This window comes from Pseudopodoces humilis, chromosome 3, assembly GCF_049639895.1.
Source record: "Pseudopodoces humilis isolate 2021_Gansu_Grassland_sample_001 chromosome 3, ASM4963989v1, whole genome shotgun sequence".
NCBI lineage: Eukaryota > Metazoa > Chordata > Aves > Passeriformes > Paridae > Pseudopodoces > Pseudopodoces humilis.
In genome coordinates, this window is record NC_142202.1 from 16,243,561 (window position 1) to 16,262,028 (window position 18,468).

General features: G+C 48.3%; 1 protein-coding gene across 3 annotated transcripts in view; it reads right to left on the bottom strand.

The window, feature by feature from the left end:
* Positions 1–1,773: 1,773 nt before the first annotated feature.
* The window catches only part of STUM (stum, mechanosensory transduction mediator homolog), a 45,095-nt gene continuing 28,400 nt past the window's right edge, over positions 1,774–18,468 (bottom strand). Inside the window, exons 2-5 of one of the 3 annotated variants that reach the window (XR_015772242.1) lie at positions 14,893–15,072; positions 9,372–9,456; positions 5,639–6,458; positions 1,774–2,104 (exon numbers count right to left, since the gene is read on the bottom strand). Coding sequence is in view for 1 of the 3 variants with exons in the window: in XM_088053388.1 (XP_087909514.1) it covers positions 6,605–6,639; positions 14,893–15,072 (215 nt within the window). In the remaining 2 variants the exon portion in view is untranslated. Of the gene's footprint in view, positions 2,105–5,638; positions 6,640–9,371; positions 9,457–14,892; positions 15,073–18,468 lie in introns of those variants that run through there. The other 2 variants (XR_015772243.1, XM_088053388.1) reach the window with 2 other exon arrangements.

An 18,468-nucleotide genomic window follows, 5' to 3' on the forward strand; every position in this document is an offset into this window, starting at 1 on the left:
TTAACTTTAAAAAAAAAATATCCACAGTATCAAAACACAAGAAGTCACAATCCAATACTCAGTGATATAAACAGGCATACAAATGGTCCTCTGCAACCCCTCAGTTTGGGCTCCAGTACAAAAATGAAAGATGGGCTCACCAGCAAGGTGCAAATGGCACAGGTGGGCAGGCCCCTGCTCCCTCCTTCCTAGGGTGGAAAGTCTGATGTACCCATGCATGGCCAAAACCAAGGAGAACACAGATTTGAGCCAGCCATTCCCTCCCAGCCTTGGGAACAGTGCCTGAGTCAGTGTGTGGTGGGTGAAGGAGGGGTGTGGGTCAGGGTGGGATCGTTTGCTGGGTGTCTGGGCGAGCACTGCCATCAGCTCCAGGCAATGCTGATAGAGGTGAGCCCCTGTTTTGATCCCGGGCCAAAATGTGCCATTCCTTTTCACCTGCCTGTTGAAAGCATTCTCAGAGCTGGGAAATGGGTTGAGCTACTCTGGCCTTTGTCATTCTTAGAGCCTGAACAAAACCTTCACTTCCCACTGCACCATTCCAGCAGCAGGGACAGGGCCAGATGGGTGGGTGCAAGAGAAGCAGGACTTGACTTTTAGCCTGGCTTAGTTATTTATACAGATGACAAGAGGAGGAAGGATGGGTTGTGGGTAGCATGAGCTCTGGTGGGATACACTGTAATTAACCCCGGTTCAGATGGTGCCACTGTGACCTGGAGTTTTGCACCATGCTGCTCCCACAGGGGGATGGGAATGCTGAGTGCCAGTGTGGGAAATAAATTGCAGCACTGCTTCAAAGTTCATCCTGTGTGCGAGCGTGAAACAAAGTCAGCTGGAAAATACAGGGCTGTGTTTCCACACCATGGTTAGCAAGCATGTAGGAGAAGACCTTGCTTTTTCCTGGAGGAATGTCAGATCTAGCCAGGGTCTCCTTGTACCTGGGGTTTAGATGTCAAGGAACTCTTGGTAGTATCTTGCAGTGGATGCAGTTTGGGCTGGGTAGCTATAAAATGCACCCTGGCTGGAGTGTATGTATGTGTGTGAACTGCAGGGTCAGCCCAGAACAAGCAGGAGGCAAGGAATAAAATGGTCCTCTGAAGAATACTGGGACTGGGAGCTTCAGCTTCCTGTCCACAGAGCTCAGCACAACACTCATAGCAAGACTTAAGGGGCAATTTCCAGCAGAACTTTAATAAAATGTGTGCCAGTCAATGCACATGGGGAGGAACATGCAGCTTTGTGTCTTGGGAAGCACAGGATGTAGCACAGAGGGAGTCCCCTCTCACATCTAACACTTCTGACCCCATGGGTGCGTGTGCCAGAGCTGCTCCCAGTACAGAGCCCCACTGACCTTCCTGGCTGAGTGCCACGGCTGAGAGCAATGCCAAGCCCCTGCAGCAAGGATGGACAACCAGGCAAAAGGCTGGGGGGGTGGGGGTCACCTGCCAAAGCACCTTCTCCATGGTAAATATGGATTTGGCAACACCAATGAACTTGGAAAAATGGTACTGTGCCCTGCACTGCAATGGTTGGGCTGACCCAGAATGAAGCTGGTTTTTGACTGACTACACATTTGGGTTGGTTCCTACCTAGAATTGCTTTCCAATGAGTAGTAAATCAGTTGTTCAGCCTGGCTGGGTTCAAGTACCAAGAAACTATTTCATTAAAGCCCTTTTTTTGTTTTGTTTTTTGTTTTTCTTTTTGTTTTTCTTTTTGTTCTGTTTTTTTTTTCAAGAAACCTGGTTTTTTTCACAATCAGAGAGGAGCAGCAGAAAGTTCTGTGTTGCTGGCAGATGGGGGTGAAGCAACTGCGTTTATTCTTCGTTACCCACTATCACTCTTTAGCTGTAAAACTCGCATGTCAAACATGTACATTTATAAAGCAGGTGATGGTGGTGGGATAGCTGGGGGCCATGCACGTTGGACCAGAGGAAGGGCTTGGGCTGTGCCCTCGGGCTGTGCTGGTGAGGAGGCAGGGCTGGTTCACAGCAGCGGCTACAGCACAGCTCCCATGGGAGGGAAGCGAGTTGTCCAGCCCCATGGAGGTGTCATCCCCTCTGCAATGCTTCGGAAAGAGGTGTGAAAGCGCTGGGTGGTTAATTTTACCCTAAAGAGAAAGAAAGTAATTGTTGATGGGGGGAAGCTCCAAATTTTCACTCGTACCTGTGTCTTCACAGCGTGGCTCTTCTTGTCAGTGCCTGCATTTGTGGGCACCAGACACACCCCTCCAGATGCTGCCAGCTGCCCACGGAACTCTGACCTCTTGTGAGAAGAGGAAAACCAAGTCACAGTGGAGGGTGTGATACTAAAGATGGATGAGCAGAACCCCCCGGTGACCACAGCCCTGCCCTGGGCTCAGTCTCCCCACAGCTGCCCACTACTTGCCATGGGGAGACCTGAAGCCCAGGTGAGTGGCTCACCATTGCCTGAGAGCAGGCTGCTGCTCACACCTGGGCTGGGGGAGCTTGGCAGTGCTGGTTTTATTCAGGGCTATTGGAAAAATCAGAGGGATTTATCATTGTTATTACTACCACGGGACAGCCTTGGGGAAAATGCAATTTGACGCTTGCTCCCTGGTAGCAAGGCCAATCTATAAAGTGCCTCCTTCCCTAAAGCAGAGAGTGGGAAACTGTCTGCTTCTAATTAAAATCAATTAAGCAAATTACCACAATAGGCAAAAATAAGGCTTTTTGTCCTGGGTGTCATTTGACAGATTTCAGAGCCTCTGAAGTGATGCATTGAGTGTTCTCTTGGCTTTACCAATTCAATAAAAAGGTCAAAGATAAGAAAAAAATTTACAGAACAAAACCTGAAAGTAAAATATAAATCCCACTGCACTGTGGTACCAAACTCCATCATGCAATTAATGCAGACAGCACCCAGGCCTAACCAAAGTGATGCTCTCAAAAACCTGCATCCATCCCAAGGAGGGCAGCATTTCCATTCAATCCTTTCCCAGCCAATCAAATTCTCCCATCCTTACTAGATCACAGAGACAGACAGCACCAAATGTGGTCCAAAAAGACCAGCAAAGCCCTGGTAATGCTGATGAGGAGCTTATTCTGTCCTTTTTTGTTGCCAGGGGATCTTTTGTGCAGGTGCTGGGTCTCTGGGATGGGGCATCTGCTGCTGATCTGACATGTGATGCCACAGGAGATGTGACTTTTGGCAGTTTAGGCCCAGTGAAAATGTCAGCTTATTTTATCCTCCCCAGTCTGAGGCTTCCTGTGCTGCCTGTCCACTACACATTTAAATCCACCTTCTAAAGGTGAACCCAACTTCACAGGCACCAGTTGTTCTTAAGCCATGCTTACTGCTCCTGTTTCAGAGCTTCTGTACCCAGAGGTTTTCCCTGGTTTATCCATGGCCTGTTATCCACGTCTGCAGGGGCTCCTGCACACCTGTCCTGACACCACAGCACAACCAACTTGATGTTTAGGCAGTGTTTGGTGTTTGCACCCGACCCAGCCATTCTGTTTTGGCAAAGGTGACGGGTAACCATTGCTCTTTGTCATTGCACTTGCTGCAGCTGAGCAGGCAAGTGGTTTGGGTGGCTTCAGGGCTAGTTATAGATCTCAAAAAAAGAATTCTCACTGATGACAGCCAGCAGCTTGTGTTTTCTGGATGTGCTACAGATTCCCTGTTTGCCACTGGTTAGGATCCTATTTACCCCTTATTTTCCCAGGTGGGAAGTGGAGGAGCAGACATGGTCTGTCTCACAGGAAATGCTAAAGCTCAGTTCTGTAACACCTCTACAGCCCAGCAAGCCACAGAGCTGCAGATGCCACAGCACAGGCCACTCCCTGAACCAGTCCCTTTGGTAGAAATGGACAAAGACACTTGAAACTGTTGGATGTCGTGAGCAGAAATCCTTTTGGCCATCGCTGCAGCAGTGGTAATCTTGAGGAGCTCATCCCCTGGCTCACCACTGACCTGCCTGATTGGTTTTCTCCAGCTGCTGCTGTCCTGCAAGCCTCTCCCTGGCAAAGCAAGGTAACTGGCTTGCTGCAGCCTGGCATTCTGGCAGGGTAACTGTGCTGCTTTTCCTCTTGAGCACTTCCAGCCCTGGGCTAACAAGAAGCACCAGCTGGTACTTGTCTTCCAAGGACATCTTTGCTCTTCTGCTGCCTGTGCTCTAAAAACTGATGGTTTTTCATCCCTTTTCCTCTAAAATGACAAATACAAAGTTTTCCCATCTGCACCATGTCACGATCTTCACTTTCTATGCAGTAGCCCAAAAAGTGGAGCTCAGCATCCCCGTTTGGATACAGGGTAGTGACTAAATACCTGTTTCTGTCTGTCCAGCATGGCAGTACAAGCAACAGTTTAGGGTGTGAGGCAAGAGAAATGCAGCCTGAGTTATTCCTATGCTTCTGCCGTGGGTTTGTTTTGGAGACCTGCCATTTTTCCTTACTGTATAGTGCAAGCTGTACAAATACACTGCCCTACCTGAAGTCTAGCTTGGTAAAACATACAATTGTTTGTATTATAAATTTCCCTCCTTGTTTTTATATATATATATATAAGACTGCTGAGATCAGGGGAAATGCTTGAGCCAGCATATTCACAATGAAAGCTGGTGCTCTCAAGACTCCAGACTCTCTGCCCCTTTCTCCTGTTCAGGCAGCCCAAAGCTTTTTATAGTGCACAGCCATGGACAGATAAAGTGAAAAAAGTTTGTCATCCCTTCTGATGCCTGCATTGGATAAATGGACATAGTTTGGAGGGGTCCTGTCCCACCACAGGTTAGTTGGGACTGTGGGTGCTGCTTTGTCCTTAACCCTGAAGAAGGACCTCCTGAACTGGGAGAGCAAAGAGGTACTGATGCCTGCTTTCACAGGCTGTGGGCTCACAGTGCAGTGCGGGCATTGGATGGGGAGGACACTTTCTGGGAAGAGAGGTGTTGCATTAAATCCAGACAGCATCCAGACACCAGGAGAACAGCAGGGGCTTTGAGGAGGCTAAGCCAGAGGTTTGCACCAAAGTACCAAAGGAGCTTCCTACCCCAGCAGCTCTCTTTGGGATCACCAATAGGTGCCCTGCCCAGCACAGGGCTCTCCTCCACCCTCGGTGGGCAGCTCAGGGGCACTTGCTGCTTTTTGACACCCCAGCTCTCTTTACAACAGGAGGTGTTTTAGCTGACAGGATCTGTTCTGCATGAAAAATAAAAAACTTTGTTAAAAGCAGACCATCATACAGGAGAGGCTGGACACTTGCAGGGCAGTGGGGTTTGCTGCCATCCCTTTCTCAGCATCTGCCTCCTGGCAGGAGCAATGGGCTGGGGGCGGGTCTCAGCTCTGCAACACTTGGGTGGCTCCGAGTTTTGGCAGCAGGTTTGTATGAAACTCCTCTGGCTGGAAGGGCCCTCCCTTTGTGTGAGCAGCCTGGCTTTGCCTTCTTTCAGCAGGGCTCCTCCTGCCATCTTTTTGGAGTGGAAAAGCGTCCAGGCGCTGACGCCAAGCCAAGCTCCTCTTGCCCTGCTGCAATCAGAGGGATCACTCCACCTGGATGGCCACTGCAACTCTGCACATCATGTTCAAGCTATGACATCACAGCCCCACCCCATTTGGCCACAGGCCTTACAGCCACAGCAGCTCCCTGTCTCATACTGGGTTGTGATCCTGGAGTTTTGGGTACTTACCTGGGGAAGCAGAGCTGGGATGCTGCTTCAGCCAGGGGCACTCGTTGTGCTCTGAGGGGATCTGTTTCCAAAGCATGGAGACACTGCCAGCAAGTCCCTTTCAGGGGCAAGAAAAGTCTTGTTCTTTGGCTCCCCCTGTATTGTTTTATGTGAGAGGCTTTTGGCAGCACAAGGCTGTACTCGCTGCCCTAGAGGCAAGGTGCTGCAGGACACCAGTCCTGTGCTAGGAAAAGTGTCCCTGGGCTGCTGGGAGCCCTGGTCTTTGCATGGTGGCAGCGGATGGAAGCAGGGGGTGGCCCCAGTCACTTCAGCGGTACAATACGATTTACAGCAAGCACGTTTCTCAAGACATCTGTGGGGACAGAGCTTCAGTGAACATCACATATACACAGACAGCAGAAGGGCCTGGGCTGCACCCTCCACTACTGCAAAACAGTCACGGATAGAATCTCGGGGTGGGAAAAGAGTATCACTGGTTTGCTTTTACATCCTGTACAAATATCTATGAATAGCTCCTTGGCATTTGATGTTCACAGCCAGCATCCTTTAACAGCAAGCATAAAAAGGAGGCAAAATGTCTTCAGCGACCTCCCCCTGGGAGCAGAGGGAAAGCAGCATCTCTCCCTCCCTTGGTTCAGCTGCCTGCCCAGGTGCCACCTTCACCAAGGGTGCTTCCTTGTCCTGGCACCCTCATCCTCCTCGTCGGCCGCTCACCGCGTGCTGGCCGGGACCAGTCCCAAGCAAAGCCGTGCTTGCCTCATCTCCGCTGCTCAGGGGCATCAGTGCAAGTCTGCGCCGGCCGCTCTGCATCTCCGCTCCGCTGGACGGGCAGGTGAACCGGGCAGACACAAGGAGACAAAACAAAAGGGAGAAGAAGAGAGACAAAGGGTAATGAAAAGGTCCGTGGCCCACGGCTGCCAAAGGAAATCTCTCGCCGTGTTTCTCTGACCATACTTGTCCCAGCTACTACAGCTGCTGTGGGATCCCCTGTTCCTTGTAGCCTGTGAGGAGGGAGGGGAAGGGAACATGATTAGAGTTAATTCCAAATGAGGACCCTCGGTGAGGCTCAAGCAAGCCACAAGCCTGGTTTACCAGGAGCGGCAAAACCCACGTGGGAAAACAGGGGGATTGCCGCATTCCCTCTCGCGGCCAGGCTGCCCAGGGCAGCCACCCTGCCCTGCTTTGGCCACCTTCCTGGGCACAGCCATGTGGATGCTGGCAGCCAGCCCTGCTGCTGCAGCACCCGCCTGCCTCCAGCCTGGCACAGGCACCTCTGCTTGAAGAGATTGTAAAGGCACAGCAGGTACCAGTGGTGGCCAATTCCAGCCCAATAACCTGAAGTTTTCATGGAGTGTGTTTTTCTGCAGTGCAGGGGAAATGGATGCCCTTGTATACAGCTCCAAAGACACGGCTGTTCCCAAGCGCTGCCCTGGTAGGTCGTGCATCTGACAGACATCTTGGGATCTACTTGTGTTTTGAACCTCATCCTCCCAGAGCACTGCCAGGTTGCTTTCCTCTATCCATCTTTTTCATTCCCACGCTGGTTTTTGCTGACAGTGCTCCCCAGCAGCAACCAATTTGTGCTGCAGTTTGCACAGGTGAACGAATGCCTCTTGGAGGAGAAGGGGAATGCCTTGAATCACAGGCTGACATGTCAAACACAGACCTTGGGATGCCTCTAATGATATTCCCACTGCCTGGTTCTGCACTTGCTTTGCTCCAGCCCAGGAGAATGACAGGTGCTTTCATTAGGGCACAGCAGCCATCCAGTGGGCCTGGAGAAAACTGATCTTTTCAGCAGCAAAAACAAGGAAACTGCCTGGGTCCCTGTTCCTTCATGCCCTTTCCTCTTCCTGTGGCCATGAGGTTTGATGCACTTCCCAACCAAGACAGCAAAGCCCTTGGGGTCCCCACTGTATTGCAGCCACATGGATGTTGCAAAAGCTCCTGCTGCTTGTCACAGCTCCTTGGGGTCCCAGATTATTTACTGTGCTGCACACAGTGGTTGAGGGCAGGCTGCAAATCCCATACAAGACAGCTTCATCCCCTGGGGGGCTAGAGCAGGGAAGGGCAATAGAAGAGCACTTGCAGCTCCTGTGATAGTACAGGATGATGAGAAAAATACTGGATTTTTTAATGCTTTCCTAAGTGGTTGCAATGACTCTGCCATGAAGCTTTTCCCACTTTCCTTTCAAGAGAAGCTGGGCTTGTTATTCTGACTGCATTAACGCAAAAAATCTCCTTATTAGAGAAGCAAACTGTCCTTAATTGCAGTGCCTGCCACAATGAACATCTTTCAACTAAAAAACTTTTTTTTAAATCTGGAGGATTGTTGTTTTTTTTTTCTTAGCTTAAATAATATAAGTAGCCTGTCATTTTTATATTTTGAATTTCAAAGGAGTCTGAAGTTTCATATCTCAGAAGAATGCTTAACTTTTCAAACACTTTTCCATTTATGCTTTGTAATATTTCTTTCTAACCCTTATGTTAGGCTTTTGTAAATCCCTTACAAAAACTGAACACAAAATACCAGCAGGTGCCAGAACCCCTATCTTTAAGGGACTTTTTGCTGAACTAAGAATTGAGTCTAGCAAATTAACTTTGCTGTACTTTGGAAAAAATGCACACATTTGCCCAGGTTTGGCAGCCTGGACCTCCTGCTGTTAAACAAGCACAAGGGACAGAATAATGACACTTCACTGAATTTTTGCCTGTTGTGTGCAGCTGAACATAAAGACTCCCATCTCTTTCACAGCTTTTTCTAGGTGGCAAAATGATGATTTCACATGCATTTATGTTTTAAGTGTGAGTCAGCTCTGAAGGCAAGGTGAGCTGGCTGGAAACTTGGGCTTCTCTAGAGCTTTGGTTTAATTTGTTTACAGAGCAGAGTTTAAAAAACACACAAACAGCCTTATGGACCAGAAAGGTGGGGCCTGCCTTAAATCTTTAGCTAAAGTGATAGCAGCTTACTTGTACAGCCATGCCTTTTATTGAGATTGAGAAACCCCTTCAGTCTGGCTATCACTGTTGAAACTGGCTAGAAGGAAGTTACAGTGGCCAAGCCTGTCTCTTTACATGACCATAAGCCAAAAAATGACCTGAACTATGCTAAACTTGTTTATTACAATACTTCAGACTTATCAAATAGTTTATATGTGAAAATAGTTCATGCATTTCTTACTTAGGAATAGCTGTTCTGTACGAAGCAGCTTTAAATTAATATGCCTGTAATAAAACTGAGGTGCAATTCTGTAGAACAGACAGCTCTGGGTTCAGGATTAAGTGGGCCTGCACACAAAGTCACTGATTTGATCAAGCTTACTTGACATTTGTCTTCTCCTGTAAACCATTGCATGTAAGACTGAGGCAAAAAGAACCCGGTCTGTGCACAGGCAGCCCTTCTGGGGCTCAGTTCATGCAGAGGGTGGCTTCAGGATGCTCTCAATGCTGAAACAGGTTCCTGCTCTGCTCCAAGGGTGCCCTTGGGGCATCCCCAGGGGCATTTCAACGCTGTGTGAAGATTTTCAGCATCCCTGGGGCTGTGCAGCCACAGGACAGACATGGAGACGGTTGGACACACACATGTAAAGGCACATGGCTGGACTTGGGCTGGGAGTGGGCAGCACTGGCCAAAGCGAATTCCAGATGTCCTGCCCCGACTGATGCTCACTGCTCTCCATGGGAAACTGCCTCGGAGTGTGAGGAGGAGGAGGAAGAACAGAAACAAACTTACCTTGTGAGACTTTGATGGTGAACAAAAGGAGGCAAAGGAACATGAAAGAAAGAGAGAGGGAGAAATGTAACTGTAGACGATATATCTGAAACACACGGAGAACCAGAAGAGAATGAACAAATTGAGGCTGCAGAGTAAACAGAGAACAGCTGTTCTACCATCAGACATTCACACCAGGGCTAAACATTACTTAAAATCCTTGTACTTGAAGTGGATTATTTCATTTGATGATCCACTGAAGTGGATCATTATTTCTCTTGTTTGAAGCTGACAGGGGAATCCTCATCTGCTTTTCCAGCCCCAAGCCGGACAGGCTAGATGGACTAACACCTCTGAGCAATGCTCTCAGAAACTCTCTCCTCTGTGCCATTGGCATTTCATGGGTTTGACTGAAGGGGAGCCACTGAAGGAAGGCATCAAACAAGACATCACACTGTACCAAAGGCCTCAGGGCATACCATTCACAGTCCCAGAGCTGAGAAAACTACACCTGAAGAGTTTTTGGCAGGTTCCCTGCTCAGTTTGCTTGTGCCCACGGCCATAGCATGCCTCAGCCTGTCTGGGTGCTGCAAACACTGGTGCTATTTAACATTCCTAAAATGTTTTAAAGACTTGCTGCATTTGGTAGGAAACTGCAAAAAAAGATATTTTAACTACTTTCCTCAGACCTAGTTTTGGGGACAGGTCTTTTTAGATTTTTTTTTTTTTTTACAAGTGTAATAGGCCTAAGCAGGCAATTTGTCCTTGGAATTTTCTTCATCCCATGAAGGGCTACTGGTTGGTTTGGGCCTCCTGCTCCCCTTTTCTTCCCAGGAGAGCTGTGTTACCTTCCCTAGAAGGGGCCCTGAAGAGAGGCTTGGTAATGCTTTCCCTCGGAGCTGGAGCATCCAGCGACTGTGCAATCTTATCTGCTGCTGCTTCTGGCAGGGTCTGAACAGAGTAATTAGCAAAGGAGTGACAAGGATGGCATGATTGCAGGTGAGTTCTCACTACTGGCTGGCAATCAGCCCCAAGAGTCCCCATCCAGTGAACCCAAGAGCAGTGGTGCAGCCAAGCACATCGTTCATTCAGGCTGAAAAGCTGAGGGAGGGCTTCCTTCAGAAACCAGGCTTGACTTCTTAGCTGCATTTAGCACAGGCAAAACAATGCCTGGACAAACAGTCCTAGACTTGTGTCCCCTGTGCCACGTCAGTGTGACATTACTGACATTACATTGATGTCAGTGTGACATTACTATGTCATTTCTCTGCCGTTTCTGTCAAGAAATGGTACACAACCTCTTATACCTGGCTCTGAGCAGGCAGGGACTTCCTGAAAAGGCCTTTCCACTGTGTTCATTCTGCACAGTGGGGCTAATGAAGATGTGGGCTGGGGACAAGGTGTGCTTGGAGCTGAGGGAGCTTTGCCTGGAAAACCTTAGGAGGCTTGTTTTCCAGTTGGCTTTGGCCAGCTAATTCACTCTGGTTTGCCTCAGCTCTGCACATTGTTCCTGCAGAGCTGGTGAGGGGTTCGAGGAGAGCACAGTGCAGCAGCGCTGCCCAGACATTTTTTGACAGAAGAATTAGGTGCTCCCTTGTAACTCTACCTATGCCTTTGGGCAGCAGGTACAGCAGAGGACAGTTCCCAAAACCACGAGGCTGCTTAAAGAAGATATCTCTGGTGTCCAATGGGGCCAGCTGGAAGTTTGTTTAAACTAGCAGAGAAAACACCCTGTGCTGTGGTGCTGCCAAAAGTAATTAAGTGTGATGGCAAAACTGCATTTCATTTATCTTCCTTCTGGAACATTATCCCACTAAAGGGCACCCTAGAGGAGATGAGGGTTGGACAGGACCCCTAGGTCAGTCTGTCTCTTGCTGTGTCCCACCTTGTCCCTGACAGACATGGGTCTACCCACTCTTGGAGGCCTCCAGGGACAGAGGGAGCAGGTCCTGCCATGCCACTTCTGCAGCATTTTGACCTTACTGGAGGAAAAATGTCTTCTAATTTCCACACAGGTCCTTCCTGGTGTTATTTAAATCTGTCTTAGGCTGAACTGCTGCCCTCTTACATTTGCTAGCCACTGAACACCTTCATCATCAACACGCCTACTGTCTTATGGTTCTCTGGACTCCCTCCAGGCTTTCCACTTGAAGTACAGCCTCCAAAGTTGGCCACAAGCCTCACCACAGCTTTATGCATGCAGAGAAAGGTTATGGGATCAGCAAAAGCCCTACAAGCTTTGCTCCCACCTGCCTGTGTGGTGTTTGTTCCCTCTGCAACAATGTCCCCCCTGTGCAGCTTGTGACTCACCGCAGTCCTTCCCTGAAAAACAAGTTGTTCCCTGGAGTGTATTTATGCAGTTGATTAATCCTTCTGTAGAGTCTTGGGCTTGTCCCCACTGAGTAGCACTTACAGTTTCCAGACCATTTCTTCGATTGGCGTGGATCCTGTGCCTGCTGCCCCCGCAGCCAGTGCTGGTGTGTGGCTGGAGAGCCTCTTCTCCAGTCCATCCTCAAGCCACAAATGAAGATACTGAGCAGAACTGGATTCAGGAGGGACCTTTCAACATACCTCTCTTTATCTCTTCCCAGGTCAGGAAAATCCATTTAGAGGAAACTTCTCAAGCACATTTTCACACAGGCCACGTTCCCCTGGCTTCCTGGTAGGAGCGCTGTGTGAGACGGGGTCAGCATCTGAAGGTTAGGAGGGATGGCTGACTGCTGCCACCTCACACAAAATTAATTCCTCTGCCACCAAAGGGAATCAAGCCAGTCTGACACAGCTCGCTCTGGACAAACCCACGGTGACTTTGTGGGGGTGTTTCTTATTTTCTAAATGCATGTGAGTCACTTACTTGATTACTTCTTCCAGGAACTGAAGTATACCTGATTGGCCTATAATTCTTCTTCTTTTTCCCTTCATTAAAGGCAGTATACCATTATCCTCAGACCAGACTCCCCGCTTCCATGCCTAGGAAATAGCACTAGAAGATGAAAAGCTGCAAGGAGCCTCCTGTTCAAGACATGTGGATGCGGCACTTGGGGAATGGGGTTCAGTGGTGGGCACAATGGTGATGGCTTAACACTTGGACTCCATGATTTTGGAGGATTTTCCCAACATCAGTGATATTATGATTCTGTGGTTCTAACTCCCTCCCAAGTCTCTACCAGCTAACAGAGAGGCAGATCCAGGAAGCAAGGTGATTATCCCTCAGGGAAAGCCTGAGCGGAGTTCCTGACCCTCAGCTGCTTCCTCCTCCTCACTGCTAGCCCTCACCAACTTAGACAGAACTTGCTGTGTCCTGCCTCTAGCCCATCCAAATAGCCTGGCACCCTCACAGGGGAACATGGGATCGACCATTTCAAGGCAAGGGAACTAGAGGTGGGCAGTAGTTTCACACTTTTTTAACTATTTCACGTTTCCACGCAGATTCAAGCTGCAGTGGTGTACAGTTTCTGTCCAGTGCATCCAATGGTTTGCATGCAAACAAAACCCAGCCAAAGCAAACTGGCAGTGCTCTTAGAAGAAGTGTCTTATTTCTTACATTTGAATCATGGTTTCCTTCTTAAGTTGTTTTGTGGTTTTTAAATATGTTAACAAGGAGCAACGACTTTGGGTCTGACAGGGCTATTTGATCCAGTTAAGAGCAACCAATCACTTTGTTCTTTGTTTCAATTAAGTTTTTTCTTTTCGTCTCCATCAACCCAGAGATGCTGCATTTAGCCACTACTTTCTCTGCATGGCAAGTAAACTTAAAAGCAGCTATTTAATGAGATGGCAAGAAACTGCCAAGGGCTGCAGCTTGTCAGATGCTTCTGGTGAAACAAAGGACATGTTGACTCCTCTCACCATTCTCTGCTACCACCACAGGGATGAAACACTGCTGCTGAGCTTGGGGCACCCCTTGACCTGAGCATTTCCACCACATGCTGCTCATTCATCTCCTGCCTCCCAAACTGGTGGAATCCAGCCACCAGTGGGAAAGAGTGTTCAGGAGATACTTCCAAGCTGTATGGTTTTCCCAACAGCAAAACTGGAGAAGACCCTCCCAGTAAGACCCTCCTAAGCACCAAGCCCTCTAGCTGAGAAGCAGGGCTTTGGAGCAGGGCAAGTCACAGTTTCAGTGGTGGTTCTTTATAGGGACAGATGCTTTCCTGACTCTCCCCACACCTGCAGAATGGGCTCCCGCCAGACAGCGACCCGCACACGGGGGCTGCCCCGCAGAGGAAGAGCAGAGGAGTTTATGGTTATGAACATGCGCTTATGACATTACACACAAATCTGGCAGGTTCTTAAAGACACATCACACATGTACACCAATTCACAATTTAGCCTCAGAAGGAACCTGCTCTGCAGGTATATCTGGAAGGAAATGTGGTAGGTGGTTTGCAGGGTAAAGCAAAGAGCAGTACTGCCTTCATCCTGAGGAAAGCTTTTGCTTTGTACATGTTCAGGTTTTTAATATCTGTTGTTTGCTCTGCATGGGAGCTGTCTTAACTGAAGCTGGCTCAGAAATTAGCAGGTGGTTTGGTGAGAGGGTTTAACCCCTGGGTTTGGCAGCTGAAAATGTACACTGGTTTCCTGCCTTTTTTTTTTTTTCCTCCAGTTTCATCCATCTTGTCTTTAGGCAGGTTCCTGGCAATTTCCTGAGATCCTCTCTCCCTCTCTGTCATGCAGCCACAGGTGTCATCAGCAGAGATGACAAAGTGGAGCTGTCTGGAAAGGAGGGGGGTCTTGCAAATGCCGCTAGCACCTGTGTTGCTCCTGGCTTTGGAGGTGAGATGAGGCTGTCACCTCAATCCTCTGCACCAGGACACAGGAGATATGACACAACTTCCACACCAGTGAAAGCCTCTACCAGATGTAAGTTACAGAGCCTGTGTTCTGGATTGGTAGTGTCTACTAACTGGTGACTTAAATTATGTACATTTTAAAAAGGATTCTTCTTTCCTTAGACTAATGTTTTAGTCACCTCAAAGGGTGTATGAGACATCATTCTAGGAGCAGCTAAACACTTCTGGCTCAGCTTAAGAACTTGGTCTGAAACATGGAAATAACCTCCAAAACAATGAGTAGATGTATCCTGGGGAGAAAGGGGAGGGTCCAGGAGGGTCCCCAGGGCTTTTCTGGGGACAACTGGCCCTGGGAGCAGAACCAACCTAACAGAAAGGTCTCACTAACTCATTTGTTAGCTGGAGTTGCAAGAGAGAAAGGGCTTTCTTGTTCAAATGGATGTGACCAGGGCAGAAGGGGCTCCAGACAGCAGAGTGCACAGTGTTCCCCCTTACTGCACATTTCATTTCATAACGGGAAGTTCCTGACCCATGTGGTGGGATGGGAGACTTTCCCAGATATGCCACAGGGCCCATTCCTACTGTCTCCTACCAATTTCTCTGCCTACCGTGTTTCTCATGGACTTGCAGAGCCCATCCTGTGGCTCTTCCTCCCTACAGTGCAGCCCAGTGGCCTGCAGGGACATTATCCGGGACCCAGTAACCTTGCCACGGAGAGAAGTCAGGAGGGGTGTGTGCAGCGTACTTACTTGCAAGAATGACCATGTCCATGCCCCAAAATATACTCATGATCCAGCCCACCATGACGATGGCTGTCAGGATCTGGATGAGGGCAGCAGCGATGTTCAGCCAGAAGACGCAGCACATGTGCCGGTCAGGGAGGTCGGTGCGGGCCCCGCAGAGCACGGTGAACGCCGACACGAACGTTCCTGGGACAGAGAAGCAGCATAATGCCCACTGAGAGCCACGGCCTCCTAACAGATCTCTCCCCTTAGACCTGCTCCCCTCATAGCACCTGCACTTGAAGACCAGGGTGGGAAAAGCACTCCTTGGGTTTTGGCTCCTTCCCCACCCAGCAGAAACCACTTCTGTACTACAAGGGAGTGCTGTGTATCTGTGGAAATACCTTTGTTCTGCCTGGTGACTCTCTCCTGGGGACAAACACTTACTACACAGCAGCTCTCAAAAGGAAAACCAAACCCAGAGTAAGGGCAGGACTGGCTCTAGAAATCTCTAATGGTCTGTTACTATGCACAAATACTGCTCTAGAAGAAGCAGACCCCCAAAAAATGGAGTGGCACTGCATTTTTGCACAATGCCTTCCTCAGTCACAAGCTGCTAACTGAAGGCATGTTTTAACCGAGCAGAAGTAGCTAAACTTCTTAAAGTGCTGGAGCCAGGGGACGTGGTGTGGCAGCCCTTGGCTCTGCTTGAGACCAACTTACAAATCTTGCAACTACACGTCAAACTTCCTAAAAGGTTTCAGATGAAGGATCTTGTTGATGTATGAAAGTTAAAGCTGGGGAAAAAACCTACAGCAGCCTTTCACAAAGATTCTTCCTAAATTAACACTCTTGGACAAGGCAGATTTTTTACTTTTAGCTGATATGTGGTACTCATGGCTGGCTGAAACTCACAGCTCAGGGAAGCCTTGTCTGTCCACAGTCATCATGAAGAAATACACACTATGGGTAAGGAGCAGAAGAAGCAGTTCCTGGCTCCTATAAAATAAAATCTGTTGGCCAGGAGGTTCAGGCACCTTATCAAAGTATGGATTTCAACACCTCTTAGCATTATGAATTGTCTTTGAGTTTTTCTAAAACAAATACAGCCTTGCTAAGGTAAGTACCAAGGTGCAATGTTATTTGTAATGGATAACACAGTTCTATGAAATGCCATCTTTTATCAATATCTTGAATTAAAATGATGATTTCTACAAAAACTGCCTGTAACAGCAGTTACAGTGAACAGCCTGTAAGATGTAAATGAATGATCACATCTTCAGTACACGAGTGCCTTGTTGAACTCAGGGGAAAGTGGGAGTCCCTTGGTTTGACTGAAGACAGGGACAAAACACTTAGTTTACACCCTTGTAGTAAATCTTACCAGACCAAGAGAGCAGAACCATCTGGTTAGAAGCAAAATATCATTTTGTCCTGCACTGCCGAGGTGGTGGAAAAGAGAATCTCTTTCTTTGCTGCCTCTTCCACAGTGGGTCACAAGGATAACAGGCAGTTGAGATGCCAAAATGCTGGGGAAGGCTGGCTACAGCCTATTTTTAATCCTGCCACCCTCTGCAAGCTAACAACTCCAGCGTCTTCCTAACATTCCACCAGCTCCTAAAACCTCACTCATCTTCCTGCCACTGGCTGGATCCGATTTCTTATTCCCACCCCCTCTCTGTGGCACCTGCCAGAGCTGGGCACGGAGCAGGCACAGAGGCTGCTGGGGCAGGGGGAAGACAGCCCTACAGCAGAGCATCACTGCCAGGGACAAGGGCAGCATCTTCTGCATGAGAGCTACCCCTGGGCTTCCTCCTCTGGCTTTCACAGGCAGGGTTTCATCCCGTTATGCACAAAAACAAAAGGGTCTGCAGAGAGGAAAGGGAAAGTCATTATAATCCCAAAGGATGTTGTGTAAATCTCCCCATAGTTGTCTTTAGGTCTGTGGCACTGTCTTCCACTTCTGTCTCTTGTGTCCCCTGTGTGGGATTATGTGACATCTCTGCCCTGCTTCATCCACCATTTTTTCCTTTATAGATTTTTCAAAGCAGAAGGAAGCCTGGAATATTTCCCTCATGCTTCCTGAAAGTGTTGTCTTCAAAATTATACCACAGCACTTTCTGAGATTAAATTTGGATGAGGCAAGATCAGGCACTGTTTATGTTTTCCCATCAGGATGCAAAATCTTGCCAAATGGAAATGCCTGTCTCTTTTTAAAATGAAAATCTTCCCCTCTTGCCTTACCTTTAACTCTTCCAAGATGTGTTACAAAGAAAGGTCATAAATGAGCAATAATTCTTAAACTACAGCTTCAAATCCTTCCACTGGAGCTTTTAGAATAGTTACATCATTAGAGCAAGGTGCTGATTTAGACAATTAATGCCCTGAATACCACAGTGACTAAGCTAAAGTCTAGTCCCATTCAGAAAGGAATAAAGCTAACAAAGCACTGAAGTGTCCTCCTCTGGACTGGGAATAGATACAGAAACTGGGATTAAAATCTCATGAACCTTGGCTTCTGATTCCTCTTCAGAGGGAACCAATTCATTTTTCCAATGTCAGTGCATTTTCTTTATTACTTATGATCAGCCAATCTTTGGATTTGGGAGCTTGCTGGCATTTTTGAATACATGAGTTTAGCCATGCCAGCAGGCATAGGATGGAAGCATTTTTCCTCTATTCCACATATGCTTGAGAATGTGAAGCAGGAGTAAGAGTCTTAAATACTTTTGCCAAAGTAGATGTTTTCCCCTTAGGAAGCCATTGTGGTTACACACTGCCAAATATGGAACTATTTGCATCTGGAAACAGAGAGGTGGAGAGGAGGAGGAGAAGGAAGCCAGGCAAGCTGTATCTGCTGAGACCACCTGGCTGCCTCAGAGCTGGGGCATGGAACCATTTCTCTACCTGACCAGGCATTCAGACACTTGAATCCCTACAGCCCAGAAATCCTAAACCTGGAATGCCAGCTGCTGGGGTGATGTTGGCCCAATAAATCATCAGTCCAAAGAGGTCTCAGGTTGTGAGTGCAACCAGCAAGCCAATAACTCCACAAACAGCTATAAACTGAACACCCACACAGCTATGCCAGTATAACGTAAAGAAATTATAGTAAACATTTCTTCTATCTTCCCAATGGAAAACATTCAAACTGCAATGAAATCTGGGATTATTCTAAATCATGAATTGATGCAGCCTCTTTGTGGACACAGGGGAGTTGATGAAGATGTCCTGTCCTTCTTTTCATGAGTCTGTTTGTTCAGCCGCTTGCAATCACCTGGCTGAACTGTACAGCCCCTGCTGCACCCAAAGCCAGCAAGTGCCAGGGGCTGGGCAGAGGGATGGGTGGGAGCTGAGGATTGCTCTTCTGGAGCAGCTGGGAGGCAGGGGGTGGAGGCACCATGTGCAGCTAGACTGTGAGGGGGTGTGACACTGATATCGCTCTTCAGACTCGTCTCACCTGGGGCATTGTCAGCCAGCTGGGGCACCCACATGGTACCAGGGTAGAAAAAGAGCCCCTGGGAGTCTCTGCTTGCTTTGGCTGTCAGCACAATCAGAGTATTTTTAGATTACACCAGTAAATATAGAAAGATGTTTGTTTCC